The sequence below is a fragment of the Manacus vitellinus genome, unplaced genomic scaffold (assembly GCF_001715985.3).
Source record: "Manacus vitellinus isolate BGI_N305 unplaced genomic scaffold, ASM171598v3 scaffold_88_pilon, whole genome shotgun sequence".
Lineage (NCBI taxonomy): Eukaryota > Metazoa > Chordata > Aves > Passeriformes > Pipridae > Manacus > Manacus vitellinus.
The window spans coordinates 22323-38138 of NW_021940861.1; the positions used below are offsets into that span (position 1 = coordinate 22323).

At 44.2% G+C, this 15816-nt stretch overlaps 1 protein-coding gene across 2 annotated transcripts in view; it reads left to right on the forward strand.

The window, feature by feature from the left end:
• Positions 1–1015: 1015 nt before the first annotated feature.
• Positions 1016–15816, forward strand: part of ETV6 (ETS variant 6) — a 137233-nt gene continuing 122432 nt past the window's right edge. Inside the window, exon 1 of one of the 2 annotated variants that reach the window (XM_029965016.1) lies at positions 1016–1143. In XM_029965016.1, the coding sequence (XP_029820876.1) occupies positions 1111–1143 (33 nt within the window). In that variant the 5' untranslated portion in view covers positions 1016–1110. The remainder of the gene's footprint in view (positions 1144–15816) is intronic. The other variant, XM_029965017.1, reaches the window with a different exon arrangement.

Sequence of the window (15816 nt, forward strand, 5' to 3'; positions counted from 1 at the left end):
AGCGTTAACACCGACACGGCTGGAAATCACACACGCTCCTACGTGTCCCACACGCGGCGGGTGATACACCACCTCCCCGAAACCCTGAGCCGGTGCGACCGCGCCGGGGTCTGAACGCGGGCAGCGCCGCGGGCCCGGGCCGAGCGCAGGGCTGGGGAAACAGAGTGGCGGCGCCTCCGCGGACTTCCCGTGCCCCGCCGTGACCCGCGCCGCATTTCCTGGCCGGGGCTCTTAAAGCGGCGGCCCTGGCGGCGAAACAAGGCTCGTTGTGCTGCCGCGGGTCCGCCCATGGCCACATCCACTGCCCGCCCCGGCACCAGCGGGCGGTGCTTAAAGGCCCTACGCGAGCTCTCGCGGGGGTGGCGGCACCGCGTGGAGCCAAACGGGCACTTTGTATAAAGCGACGCGACCCCGACTGCGGCCTTCCAGCCTCCCCTCGCTTTGGCCGGCGCTCTTGGTGCGATTTTTTATTTTACGGGCCGCCAAAGCGAGCCGCGCTCCCGCCTCCTCCGCGCGGCACCGGTAACGCCGCCGGCGCGCCCTGGCCCGTCCCGCCGGGCCACGGCCGTTCCCGCGGCGCGGCCCCTTTAAGGGGCGGCGGCGGTGCCGCGGAACCCACGTCAGTTTCGGCCCCGAAACTCCGATCAATGAGCGGTTGGCGCGGGGCGGGGCGATAACGCCCGGCCCCCGCTGCCGCTTCGGTTTCTCTCTTTTCAGGAGGAAAACACCGGCGAGGATCGGGGCCGCGCCCCCATCCGCCCACCTTCCGCGCCCCTCCCTCATCCCCGCCCCATGCCTCTCACGCGGAGCCGCGCCGGCAGAGAGCGCGCAGAGGCAGTGCGCGCGCGGAGGCGTCGGCGTGCGGGGGGGGCGGCTGCGCGGCGGATCGAGGAGCGGACCCGGCACCGGGACCGGCGGGGGTGACCCCCCCAGCCCCCAGCGACCGCGCCGCCCCTGGCGCGCTGCCTGCGGTACTTCCCCTTGAGGGACGCGGCCGGGTGGGGCCGCGCCGCCGGCGGACAGAGGAGCGTAAAGTGGGGAAAGCCCGGGAACTTCCCGTCTGCCCGTCTGCGCCTGCCCTGCCGGGCTCCGCAGAGTCCCTCCTGAGAGATGTCCGACGCTTCTGCTCAGTGTTGCATCAAGGTAAAGCCCCGTCCCTCTGTCCGGCCCCTGTCAGCGCGGGTCGCGTCCGCCGGCGCCTCGGGGCGGTGGATTTCGCTGTGTTTTGCCCAGGGTTATTTTGATGAAAATAACTGTTTTTCTCTCTCCCGTTTTACGCCGCGCGAAGTGCGGTCCCGGGAGGTCGCGCCTCCCACCGCGTTCGCGGGGTGCGGCAGCGTGGAGCAGGGCGCTCCCCGCGCTGGCTCCCGCAGCGGGCGGGGGAACGGGGCTCCCGGGGCTGTCAGTGGCTCCTGCCGAGCCCCAGGGGACACGGCAGTCGCGACCGGTTGTGGTGGCGTGGTTCTTCACGGCAGGGAGCTTTAAAGGGAGCCCCAGAGCCCGGCCCGGCCTCCCCCGGGGCCAGCTACCCGCCGTTCCCGCCAGCAACTTCGTAGAAAGTTTTCTGTCGTCCGGGAGATGCAGCTGCTGCTGCTTCCACCAGCAGTGAGTTGTAGGTTTGTGGGGGTTTTTTGGTTTTGTTTTTTTTTTTTTTTTTTTTTTTTTTTTTTTTTTTTTTTTTTTTTTTTTTTTTTTTTTTTTGTTTTTGTTTTTGTTTGTTTGTTTGTTTGTTTTTTGTTTGTTTTTGTTTTGTTTTGTTTTTTATTTTAATTTTTTTATATCCGCATTAGTATGATTTATTTTTAGGCTCTGCAATTACTGTCATCGCTTGCCGGCCGGCAGGTAGGGGAGCTAGGACTGCGCAGCCCGGCCCTCTCTACCAGGGACTGGGGAATGTGTTTCTCCGTGCCGTGGCCTGTTGAAAAGGAGGTTACCCCGTGAAGTTTCTTGTTTAAAGTGGAGGTAGCATGAAGCTGATACAATGGAAGCAAAACTGAGTTTCCATTTTTGTCCAGACCCTTCCTATCTAGCAGCCCATTAGAAACAGTGCTTTCCTCTCTCCTTTGCCCCTCAGTTTTGTGTTTTGTTTAGGAGACACTTTGCCTTATTGCAAGCCAGGGGTCTACCTTCTGCTCCTGACTAATTCTGCCCAAGTAAGAGATCTTTCGTGGTTGTCTCTCCCACTCTGGAAGGAAGAGGTGATTTCCAGACTCTCTCTTAAGGAGAAGAGCCTAGCATAAACACTTATTCAGCATGAGGTTCTTTTGTTTGCTTGTCCCGTGTGTGTTCGGGGGAGTCTTGCATTCTATACGGTATGAACACAATTTGAAAGCTTCTGGGTGTATTTTCTCTTGCTGAGTTAAATGCAGTCAGGCCTGTATCCCGTGAAGTCTCGTGGCTTAGAGTCTAGTTTGACTTTTCATAGCACAGACACACAAATTGGATAATGGGGTATTGTATGCGCATTACAGTATTGGTGAAATGCTAATCCAGGCAAAACGTGTGCAATTGACTCATTGAATTCCTATATATATAAAATTAAATATAACTACTGCTTGTCTTTTTTTAGTAAACCCTATGGGAAGGTAGGATGTGTTCTCTGGACAGAAGAACACAAATGAATGTCATGAAAAAGTAGTGTCATATTAGTTGTATTTCCTTGTTTTTTCACTGTGTCATTTTGAAAATACAAGGCTAACTTCTGCTCTTACTGAAGTCAGGAGAAATTCTACTGTTGATTTCAGGAACTGTAAAGCTGGTTCTTCCCTAGCCGCAGTAAGGTACATTATAGAATCATATTGTAAGGAATCAGCTACCTAGCAGGAGAGATACAAGCAAACTTCTGCTTCAGTCTTGTAATGAATAAATGCCAAATTTTCATTACATTTAGACAGACATTGGAAAACTGATTTTTTTTTTAAGTGACTAATTCTAAACGTTATGATCTGAACTTACTTTAATTTTTTAATGTGTAGTTTGTTTATGTGCAGTTTCCATGCAGACCCTTCCAATTATCTTGTCAGAGGACAAAAACTGCTGTTACTGGCTTCTCTGGTGGTTATTTTGATGATTTCAAATACAGAAAGTACAACTTTTCAGACAGAAATGTGAACTTCAAATGAAAGCTTTTCTTCACGAGTCAAACCATTCCGGGTAACTTTCACTTCAGCTTTTCAAACTACCATTGTTTTTTTGACTCTTCTTTCAACCAAGCAGTGTTTGAGGTGATTGTACTCAGCAGCTGGATTTAAGAGGAGGTGTTTAACTGGTAGTGTGATTATATGAGTACAATTGATAGTTTTTTCAGTGTTCCAGTCTGGTTGGTGGCATGGAGCTTAATGTTGAGGCAGAGGAGCAAGGTCCCCACTGTACCCCAACTTCGCTGCTAAGCTGCTGTGTTGTTCTGAAAAGTAGGCAAGTATTGTGCTACAAGGGTGTCAGGAAGTTTCATTAGGAGCCTGTGAACTGGAAGCAGTGGTGCTGGTGAATGTGTTGTTTTGTTGTTCTTCTGCTTGGGTTTTTTCTCCTCTTCCTCCTTGGGTGTGGGATAAGGGTGCACGCAGTAAATGCCGTAATACCTGTGGTGATGAACCATGGAAAGCTTCAGCAAAGAGTCAAGGCTAGTGCTTTGCTTATGTCCCAGCTTCTTACTGACTCCTTCTCTGAGAAATGAAAAATACAGTGCTAATATCCAGACCTTGCCAACACTTGGATGTGTGCTTGCCTGGTGGATGGCAAGCAGTCCCGCTGTGCTGTTGTAGCACAGAAGTTAAGTGTGTGTGTAGAGTCTAAAGCTGCAGAGAGAAGTTATCACTGGGGTTTAAAAAATAAAACCTTGGGGGTCAGAGATGAGAATGAAGTGTTTGCTATAGCTTAGGGCATCAATATACTCTCTGCATGAATTGGTAGGCTTTGGGGTTGTGTCGGTCTCCAGTCCGAGAGGGTCTGAAGCTTTGACTCTGCGGTGGGTTGGGAAGGGGTGTTTGGTATGGTTGTCATATTCAGACACTTTTTTTTCCCCAGTTGTTGGAATATCTGTGTTGGTAGCAAACCTGTTCCTCTGATCCTGAGCCATAGCAGTTAACTGATTATATTATTGTAAACACTGCCACAATGTTGGCACTCATTACAGTATTGGCAAGTGATCCTTTCGGCCTCACCTCTCCTCCCACAGATGGGAGAACTGAGGCACTAGGAGAGTGTAAACATTTTGCAAAGGCTTTCATGAGAGCAAAAGCTCAACAGGAGACAGGATTAGGAGTTTAGACACAGTTGATGATTTTTGTGGTTAAGGTCCAGTTGATGGTAAATTCTGTTTAAAACCTCACCTGGAGCTTTCTAATTATCAGGATCTCCTTTTTTTGCCTGAAATTATTATACCTTGAGAATATAGCCATGGTGTCATGCAGAGACTCAAAATTCAGTAGGCAAATGGAAGGGTCCCAAAGAACACAGTTTATTTTCCTTTTTATAGATATGAGTTGTTTTGTTTGATTTACCATGTGACCATACGAACAGTTGTGCTGGCACAAGTGTGGAGTCGTGGGGAAACTAAAACTGGGGATATGGGGGGAGATCGGCTGCTTCAGGTCTCCCAGACCAGGGCTTCTCTGAGCCCAGGCTCCCTTGTGTGCCACCTGGCTGATGCTTGAGCTGAGAGTGCTTTCTGTGGGCAGCAGTGAAGGCACAGAGCCTTACTGTGATTCAGATTTCACAACTGGTTTCAGTGGAGGTTTTTTTTTCTAGATGCACGCTGGGGGATATAGGCACTTTCTCTTGTGTTGACCTGTATGTGGTACAGGTATGCAGGAGTCAGCACAGTAAACCTGTAGCTCCAGGACTTGTCTCATGGGTGCTCATTTTGGGTTGGAGGATGTACTTCGTAATCGTTTAAAATAAGAGAGAGGAAAAACAGAAAAGCCAAAGGGCAAACAATCAGCAGAGTGTCTGAGCTTTCAATCTTAGCTGGCTTCCCCAGATTTACTTAACTTTTAGCTAATGAGTTATGTCTCCTAATACTTCATTGATGCTGTTTTTGCAAAGAGCCCTCTCCCACTGAAGACTTCCCATGATGAAGGACTGTTCAGCATCACACAGCCAGAATCCTGTTACCCTTAGCCAAGGCTGAGTACCTGTTAGTGCAGAGTATATGCCTTCATGTTTACTAGTTAACTTGTTTACTAGGAGGAGGATCCTTCTGGTAGTCAATGGCAAAACTCATTAAGTTCAGTGGGTGTAGGATTGCATGATAGAAGACCAGAGTTTAGAAGTACATACTATTTAACACCTGATAAATCACTTAATTTCTTGGCACCACCTAAATTGAATCCCTCTGAAGCAAAATTTTACTAGCACTGCCCCAATTAAACACCAGTCTTTAGTATTCAATGTGTCACTGCAGGTGAGGGCGGTTTCCTGAGAGGCAACCCATTAAAACAGCATCTTGAATCTGAAATGCCCCAATGAAACAGAGTATACTTTAGTGATAATTTATATGCTTATTGCACCATGTATCTCAAAGTGTCTTTTGGAGGGAGGTGGCTAAGTGGTGCTCTGCTGATAGAAATGATGATAAGCAGGAGATGAAATCTACACATAAGTGACGTTTCTGCCTTTTAGAAAAGTTATCTGGGTTCTTGAGTATGTGTCTTCTGAAGTCTTCTGACTAAAGCTTTCCTAATAAAGTGCTTACTGTGGGAAAGGGCTCTCCCTAAGGCAGCCTGTGTTTTTAGCCAGTCATGTAGTTCTGACCTACAGTCCAAAAATTGGATAATTTGTGTTTGGGTTTTTTTGCATGTGCTTGTTGTGGAATATTTGTAGTTCACTGCCTTGAGTGGGGCATCCCCGAAGAACCAGCAACTCAAAATCCAGGGCTTCTGAAAATGATCACTTTGGCTGTATCTGTGAAACAAAATAATAATGAACTTAGCTATACAGGGCAGTGGCAAGACTTAGCACTTGTAATGCAGCATGGAAACAAATTGTGTTTATTAGAGAAATCAATGATAGAGTGATCCGATTTGTTCCTGGCTTTTTAGTTCACACAGCATTTGGGAGCAGGGGAGTGGTGGTGGTTGGTTGTCTGTTGGCTTTTTTGGTATGGACCACCTACCTCTGCTGAGCAGTCAGAGAGAGCAAGATCTTATGGCTTCACTGTGTCCTCATGTTTGTAACAGCCCCACATGGGTAAGCTGGCATTTCTGTGCCTGCAGCCTGCATTGAAGGTGGCTTTCAGAGAGGCTGGCACATGTTGCAGGCATAGCTGTTCTGCCACAATCCTGTTCCTGGTCCAGGGCAGGAGCACCTGGAAGGGATGGTAGCCAGATGTGGCTGCTAGAGCTATCCCCACCACCTTGCCCTGACCACAGCCCTTCCCAGGGCTCCCCGAAGCTGAATGCAGAGGAGGCTGCATACTCAGTTGTCCCAGGTGTTATTCTTTCCTATTAGATCAAATACAACTTCAACATTTGACAAGGGAGGACCCCCTGGTAAAGACAGTGGATAATGATCAACTGCTAGCATTGTCACAAGAACACTATTTTTAGGATGCAAGGTGTCCCCATGCCTCCTGAAGGAAGGAGGCCACCTAGACAGCCCATGGGTGGGATGTTTCTCTAGGTATTCATGAAAATGCCAAACCAAGTTCCAGGTATATGCTCAGGTTCAACCTGAGCAAAGAGACCACACAGGCCACCAAAACTTCTGTACCTTTAACAGTGGAGTTGTGGCAACTGATTCCTGCAAGTGTGGGTTATTTTTCAGATTTACAACCCAAGCCAAATTTAGACCATATTGGTTCTAATGTTGCAGAGTTGTCTTCAGGCAGTGTTTTGTTAAAGCACAGAAGAGAGCTACTCTCTTCATCTACTTCTTTAGTAGCATATAGGTCTCAAGATTAGAGACCTTTTTTTTTTTACAAAAATGGCACTGCTGGAAGGAAAATAAATGCAGAAAACTCCAGCCAAAATAAAGGAGTTTGAAAAGAGTTAAGCTTTTTACTGATAATGGTATTGCTCATCTTCTGTAATGCTACTGAGCTCCAAAGTGAACTGGGTATAGCAATTAAGGAAAGCTATAAATGATTCTTCATCTAAATGATTTTCCAAAGGTTATTCCTTGTTAAACCACATGCAATGTCTTTGCTTCTAAGTTGTTCTTCTATAGTTTGCAAATACTTTCCTAGTTAAGACTGGAGAGAAAATTGGTATAAAAGAGATTCTCACTGCAGTGTGTGTGTTGGTGTTCTATGGAATGTTTGCACATGGGTGTACAACTCCACAAAAAAAAAATTGAATATGACAGCTGGACCTCACATGTTAAACTATTAACAATTGGCTAATATGAAATCCTGAGTTTGGATGTTTAATTTTAAAATAACATTAAATGTGATTGTAAGTAGGAACGAGTGATTTCTTGGGGGTTTTTGCTTAGGTTTTTTTGTAGGTTTTGTTTTAGGCTTTTTCTAGCTAGCTCAAGTAGAGTCTGATCAAGAAATTGTAAATTATTTGTTTTGAGAGTTTAATCTGGAGAAAACCAACTGGCATCCAGTCAGGATTATCCTTAAAACTGATGAAATGCAGGAGAAGTTGCAATTCTTTGTATGGTTTGAATTTCAGCTGAATAGGGGTGAAGTGATTTTTTCATTATGTCTTCAGTGGGAACCTCCAAAACATCTATTAACAGAAATTAGGAATGTTTTTTTACATTGGTATAAGATTCTGTGAAAATCTAGGAGCTTGGAGTTCTACCAGGTAAATGAAATGTCTAATAAAACTGCCAGAGATAGTAGTACTATAGATAAAATTCAGAGACAGATTTATCCAATTAGTAGGACTACAACAAGGCATTCTGTATCTGTGAACTGCATTTTCCTTTCATCTTTCTCCTTTTTTTCTTATAAAGGATTTCACATAAAAGTACTTTCCATCATTGATGGAGCACTGTAAAGCTCTGCTGATGTTCTTGGAGGTGAAATGAAGAGAACCCAGCATTACAGCGATGCTGGGGAGCTCCTTCCCACTTTCTGGGAGCTCCTTTGAGGTCTCTGTTGTGATTCACACCATGACAACCAATCCTTTTTAGTTCTGGTGGGTTAGGACTCGAGATTGTTGTTTCACCATATTCCCACTTAAATGGCTAGTTCTCATCTTCCTACCTGTGATGTGCTTTAAAACACGAGCAAAGTCAAGCATTGTCAGACCTCCCCAGGTCTGAGGTAGTAGGGTGTGAGGAACTTCAGATTCTGGGATGAGTCTCACTGGAGGCTATCAGAAAAAATATTCCTCAGTAGATGGGTCCTCCCTTGCCACATCTGTGAGAAGCTGTTTGGAGATTTCCAGTGGGCACCACTGCAAGGCTGGTTGCAACTTGAAGCCTGCAGAGCAATCGAGGTAGTGCTGATGGGCAGTTGTTAGCTGTGTCACTGCCTTTCTACTGTGGTGGCTGTGGTCCCAGCAGCATCATTCCAGCTCCAGAGGAACAACTCCCTCCAGTTTAGAGCACCACTGTGCTGGGTTGGGCAGCCTGGTGTAGGCACATGTAGGTACCGGATGACCACCTGGCATGGATACCCATGCCATGCCCATGGATGCCCAACTCAGTGACAGACCTGCCATCTCCTTGGGGATGAGGAAATGAAGGGCTGAGCTGTTTTTACAGAGGGATGAGGATGCTGCTAAGGGTGCCAGGAAGCGCACCAAGTTGCAGGAACAGGAGTGCTGATGGGTAGAAAAGATACTTCTCAGTTGGCAGATTGAGTGGTTGTGTCACTGTCTTATGGCTTGAGCAAATGGGGAGACTGTGGGAGCAGCTTCCAGGAGAAGGTTATGGGCTGTAAAATATTTCATGGCATGTGGCTTGGGATATGTATCACACATTGCACAGTAAACACTGAGCTCAAATACACTGTCCTAACAATCTGCCTCACACCAGCTGAGTCACCAGAGCCATCCATGACTGACCATGTGCTGGCTTTTATTACCTCCCAACAGGGACAAATTACAACTTCAAAGTAAGAAGAGTGAATTGATGGTGTATGCAGTGCCAATTAGTACAGCCAACTGAACCATGTTGACAGGCAGTGGCTACAGGCTTGGAGAAGTAGGTAGAAATTACAGGGTTCGAGTTTTTTTTTTTTTTCTTGGTAGTTTTGAGTGAGGTACTCTTTAAGGCTTTTCTACTTAACAAATACAGTGGGGTCTCTTTGAGGTGTTCAGTACTGTTTGCTGACAGACCTCGCAGAACTGTTCTGGCATCTGGGTTCATATTTTTGGAAATGGTTTGGTTAGTGAATACAAGAGACTACTGAATTCAGTTTTCAGTCTGGGGTGAAATGGGCAAATAAAACCATAGTGGGAAAGCAGCAGGCAGTAAAATATAAAATATCTGTATATTGAAGTTTGAATCTGTGCTGTGTATCAGTTCCGATGACGGCATGCTCTTCTGACAACTAGGCAGGTTTGCAGTGGCACTGAAAAAGACACGGAAGTGAGTAGTGAAGTTGCCTGGGGAAACTTCCACAGGAAGAGAAGCTATATTGCCAAGTACTTTTTGGGTTGGAGACTGCTGAGGGAGGTATAATAGAAATCTCTGAAATTGCACAACAGTGTAGTACAGAGAGCAATTTCTGATAGTACAAAACTAGAGGAGGCAATGAAATTACTAGCCAGGAAGATTAAAACGAGTACTTATTCCATCTGTGTTAAGTTCGGGAACTCAGTGCTGCAGGATGGTATGAAGGCTAAAAGTACAAATGGATTTGAAAAAGAGGGTAGAGGAATATGAGGATGATATTAAGATTAACAACCTGTATGGGGGGAAAGCCTTTCTCAGGGGAAAGATTGTTTTTTCTGTTTGGTAAGCCATTCCTGAAACAGAGACTTCTTTTCTTTTGGGAATCAGATTGCAGGCAAGATAGCCTTGCTCTAATGATGTATAGGCATTCAGATGCTCTGATGTAAATTTTTGCACCCTGGAAGGATGGTCTTAAGTGCTCATCTCTTCTGAATTATTTCCTAAGTCTCAGTGCCAGCAGTCTTGATTTCAAGAAGGACTAGTTAATTGTTAATGGGAAGAGACCTGAGGAAGAATTTGTCTGTGACTCAGAGACTTCTGAAGTCAGGACTGCTAGGACTAGAGATTACTAGCAAGAGATTGGCTTTGCTGCTTTATTTACCCAGATTGAAATGAAAGAGGGAAACCCCTTCAGGGAATACGTGGAATGGGAATTACAGATCAGCATTTGAAAAAGAGAAGTTTTCAGGTTATGGGGAAAAGACATTGTCTGCTTCTGGGAGCCAAGTGCGGGTTACCTGTGCTTTTCCAAAGGTCTCCCAGTTCCCATTATCACTCACATGAAATGTATAAAAAGCATTAACTCCTTTTCACATATGTGACAAATGATGTCCCAACTGGAGCTTATAGCAGTGGACATAAGAGTTGCTGCTTTCACTGCCTGACCAAGTGTTGAGACACTGAAGTGTCTCACTTGCTAAGAAATACTGTCATTTGTACAGACCTTGCATCACGCTTTGACACTGAAGTTTATTTTTTTTTAATGGCAAACAGAGGAATGACTATACAAAATCAATTCTGATATTGTTTTGTATGTGTACTTTTTAGTTATTTTTCCTAAAGAGAGAGTGATTCGCGGTGTTAGCCATTAAAATGTATTAATATGCAGCTAAATATGGCCTTTAATCTAAATTTAGTTTTCCTTTCTGCTAATATGTACAATGTCCACAGATATCTATTTAAGTAACTGCATAGCCTCATACAGATTTAGTTAGGTTTTTATTTTGGAAAATAATGAATTACTTTTTTTGCTGGATTATTGTTTTTGGTTTTTTTTTTTTTACTTTTACATGCTGTTTATGATAGACTACACTTGGCTTTGCAGTGAAATGTAATTACAAGTGCAGTCTCCTACTTCAAAACCCTGAGCATTAAAAGTAGTTGTAAAAAAAAAAAAGGTTTTATTTTTGTACATGAAATGGAAGTATCTGATACATTTTGAAGTAATATTACATAATAAATAACAAGCTTTTTATTAAGCACATGAAATACTGGGGTTTTTATCACACTGATAGTTTTCTGTCATGTTCATCTACTATTATTTGCTCCCTCACCCCTCGTTTTGGTTGACTGGAGGAAGAAAACAAACTTCCTGTTTCTGCGACTCCGAAGCATTTTCCAACTTTGGGTAAACTAGTCATTGTAATGAACTAATTGACGAAGCTGAAAAAAGAAAATATTCTCTCTTTATCTGTTAAAGCTGGCTTGGCTCTTTGGCAGGCTTGGAGTCTAGGTGTACAAGAGTGGGCCTCACTTGTTTGAATGGTAGAACTTTCTTTAATGCTTTGGCACTAAGTATCATGCTTGGGATTTATCTTCAAAATTATTTTCTGCTGTTGTAGTTTTAACTGGATCTCAATACACTTTAGTTTCACGTTTCTTAGTTTGTTTTAAATGGGGAAAAAAAACTTTAAAATTTCAGTTTTTAAAAGAAGAGGCTTAGAAAAATTGTAAATGTTTAGACATAATACCTTGACAGATCTTGAATACAGTGCTTGTCAGAACCTCTTCCTCTCTTCTTCATTTTACCCTCTATGCTGTGTTTTAATGCTTTAGCGGTGAGACCCATCTTCTTTAGCCACGGGGGGCTGAAGCAATGGAAAAGCAGCTGACATGAGGGATATTCCTCCAGTTTAGCCTGAAGGTTTTGCTTTGCAAACAAGAAGGGAAGCCGTCGTAGATGCAGAACAAGCCTCCTGGTTCCCTTTATAATAGTAGTGTTCTTAAAAAGAAAAAAACAGGTTTTAATTCACGTCCTATAGTAGAGATGTCTGTATGCTTTTTAAGATACTCAAAAGTCTCCATTAGTTCAATGATTTAGTATGTTTGTTGTCACAACCAGTTCCCTGTGAGGTAGAGAGGTAGGGTTGCCCTGCTTCACAGATGGGGAGTGAAGTGGCATCATGTAGTTTTTTGGTGCCTACAGCTGCAGCAAAATAATGCTATGCTTTACCACTGTGGTCTCCTTGGGCCCTTTGCCTGTGCCTGCCTGGGTCTCCCCCTCACTGTTTGCTTGGCAGATGATACTGTGCTTAGACTAGCCTATCCCATCAGACGTGCTTGCTCTTCTTGCTTGAGTTGAGAGCCTCACGGTCCTAGTGTGTGTCCATAGGGGGTGAAGACTTTAAGACATCACTTCAGCAAGTTCAGTTACAAGGTGAACTTCAAATACTGGTGAAAGAGAGGTCTGTTTTCCTTCAGTCTAGACTGGGGTTTCATAATTCTCTGTCTGTTTTTCGTTGGTCCACAGAGCGCTCTGTCATCTGAAAAATACTCGTTCACTTGTATGGGCCTTGGCCTCCATTTTGCTGAAAAAGAGGAAAAAGTCTGTCCCAAAACAATAACTGAAGTTCTGTAGACCCAAGCTGTCAGCAGGTGGTTGGCAAAGCAATGAAGAAAGTGTGAAAGCTGTGGATTGAAGGCATCAATATATAGCCCGTCGATGATTTGCTTACAAAGGACACTGAATGGTTGGCCTGGAGCAAGACTTGGTTTTAGAGCATATTTAAACTTAAGCCTTATAGTGACGATATGCATATTTAAATTTTCATCTTCTAAAGAGAAAAAGCAGCAAACCCCCCAAAAATTAAGGGAATTAATTAGTAGAATTGGTTAGAATGATAGCTTTTGGGGATGGCCGAAGTTGCTTTCTATATAACACCTGAGAAAAAGAGCTACTTCTGACTGGTCCACAGAATATTTTTGTTCAAATTACTTGCTCACAAAAATGAATGACTTGGTTGGTATCTATACTTACGGAAATAAAATTACTACATATACTTGAAAAATACACATTTTTTTATTCAGAATTTGTCCTTGTGGATTTTCTGAGGAAACTTATCGTAGTCTTGAGAGTTCCAACACACTGGTCACCTACAGGTTTTTGTAGACACATGCCGCTGGTGATGATACCAGGTGAGCAGTCCTGCACTTCAGGGTTGAAGCTTCTGTCTTGACTTCCTCCAAGGTTCCTAGGGTGTGCTGCTCTCAGCCTATCTGTGCTCACAGCAGACACTCAGACATTTAAAGATATTCAGCACTGCTGCAAGATGCAAGCTTTGACGTGGGGAGACTCTCTACACATATATAGGCAGCGAGGGGGTTGAACCAAACAGAGATCTGGTATCTATCTTCCTATATATCTACTCTAAGCTATGAGAGTGGAGGTTATTGTAAGAAGAAAAATAGGAACCAGAAAAATAGGATGGGATTGAAAGTGAAGGAATGAGGAAGTGATGGCAAGGAGTTTGCTGTGGCAGCAACGGCAAGCAGCTGGATCCATTGCAGACTCCTGTGAAAATCATAAAAATTTGCTTTAGAAGGTCTAAAAATTTGCTTTTAGAGAGGCAGAAGCAGGGAGAAGCTAAATTGGGAAGGGTTATTTCTCATTGTATGGGAACAGGGAGGATTAGATAGAAGCGTCCAACAGTTTTAAACAGGGAAGTATGTTTTCATACAACATACAGTGAGGTAAACAAAACTGCTGCTGGGAGTTGTAATGTAGGGACAAACAGGCAATTGGTTTCAGAAGACAGTTCACACTAGATGCGTCTGTTTGGGACCATGAATTGCAAAGATAACAGCTGTGGTCAAAAAAAGCTGAGAAAGCCCCTAACCTGTGGATTTCTGGGGTTGTGGGCAAGGGAGAGTTTATTCCTCTGACCCTGAGCATTTCCTGTTGGATGTTGCTGGAAATGTGGCACTACCTTAGGCAGACCTTTGAGCTGACCAGAACTACTGTGCTTTTCCACTTCCATTTAGGACTTAAATACTTTGGTGCTTGACTCTGTACAGATGCCTCTGACAAGTGGAAAAATAACAGTTGAGAAAACCTCTCATGTGAATCAGACCTTTTGCTCTGTTTCTTGGTCTTGTTGTGATGTTTCCTCAGCAAAGGTAACCTGACCATCTGAAATTCATAAGAAGAATGTTCTTCAGGTTATGAAGGACTTCTCAGTGAATTTTGTTTGGGAAAATCCTTGACTCTTCTTTTGGGCTGTGATGCTATTTATTGGCATAAAGTTCCCTGACCTATTTTATTTCTCGAGGTTCTCTCCCAAGATTTGGCTGATGGAGGGTGGAAAAAATAGTGAGATTTTTAGATAATTCAAATGCTGCGTGCTGTGTCAGCCACACATCTTCTGATGTCTGGTAAGAGACAAGTGAACACAGTTCCTTGCAAGACAAGGATGCGTTTCTTTAGATGGAACAAATATGTACCCACATGAGCCACTGGGTGGCTGATGAACAGGTATTATACAATATAGGGGCAATTCAGCAATTCTATTAATTTATTCCATCGACATGCCTGAAACCTGTGTTGGAGTGACTATTTTGATTTGATTTGATTTCAACCTCTTTGCCTTTTAGTCCCTGACTCCTCGTTTCAAGTTCCTAATAGCTGAGAAAATTGATGAGAAAGTGTTGTTTATGGAGTGCCTGGACTTTGGTTTTCTACACATAGCCATTAAGAAATGAGTAAGCCAGCAGAGAGGACCTTGTTGTGGGACAGTCTGTACACTAAATGTTTAGCTTCAGTGCAAGTTGAGCTATTTCTCAAATATCTTGTGCTACTGCAGTTAATGAGCAATTAGAACTAGAAAAGTGAGCTGGCTAAAAACCAAAAAACTCAACCTGCAAATGCTCGTGTGTCCTTTACCAAGAGCCATATCTGGAATGGTGTCCTGCAGCGGGCAGATACCATAACAGCTTGCTCTCGTGTAGTATACATAGTTGCCTGGCTTTAGGTAGAACTTAGTTGTGATGCCTGTGAAGCATTACTTGCTCACTTCTAACTCTCCTGAGGTCCTGTCCCAGTGCACCAGCCTGGATGGTCCCTCTGGGGACAGGCTCTTCCTTTGCTGTTTCCAGGTGTTGTCTGTAGAGCCTCAATATCTAAAGACATTGTACCTGCTTACCACCACATTAAAACAGGAGCAGAGTTTCCCAAAAGATGCTGATAGCTGAAGAAATTCTGTTTTCCCAGTGTTAAACACAAGGAAGTTAATTTTATCATTCCATACAAAAGTGAAGGAAAGTATGTCTGTGTACCACATGCGGAGTCTGGACCTGCACTTTCATAACTCAGTGCACAAGCACAGCAGCTACATGATCCTGTGACCAAAGGCTGTATTATTTGCTCAGGTTTTGTAGGTAATCTTTAATTTCTTACTCACTGATGTTTGCACTCAACTACTTAGCTCCTGAATTTCCCACTCAGACTTTGGGTGCATTGGCCAGGTCTGTGTTACCTGACATCAGAACCAAAGCTTTTAAGTATTCATGCCTATTTTTGTCCCTTTAGGCTCGATAGATTAACTACAGTAAAAATGGTCACTGGTTGCGGAAAACATGATGGTTCTTTTGCAGAGAAGCTGTCTCTGCCTTGTTTTTAATACCAGCAGACACTAAGGGTCTGAAGCAGCCATGGTTTGGTCTTCTAGTGTGAAGGGTAGAGCTGTTGCCTGAGTTATGAATGAGCCTTCTTATATCAGTGTGAGGCCTTGCTGTTGTCATCTGCAGACTTCCAATGGTGCTGTGGCATGCTTTGTGTTTCTGAACACACCTTGGCTGAGCTGTTTAGGTTTAATTGTAAGAGAACACTGCTTTAATAGAAAGAGGCACTCGCATGTATTGAGTTTTCTGAAATAAACTGAAAACACTGAAAGCCAAACCTCCCCACTTTCATTGCAAATCTGTGCTGTTCTGTACCACTGATGTTGACAGACTGGACCTGTTTAACCA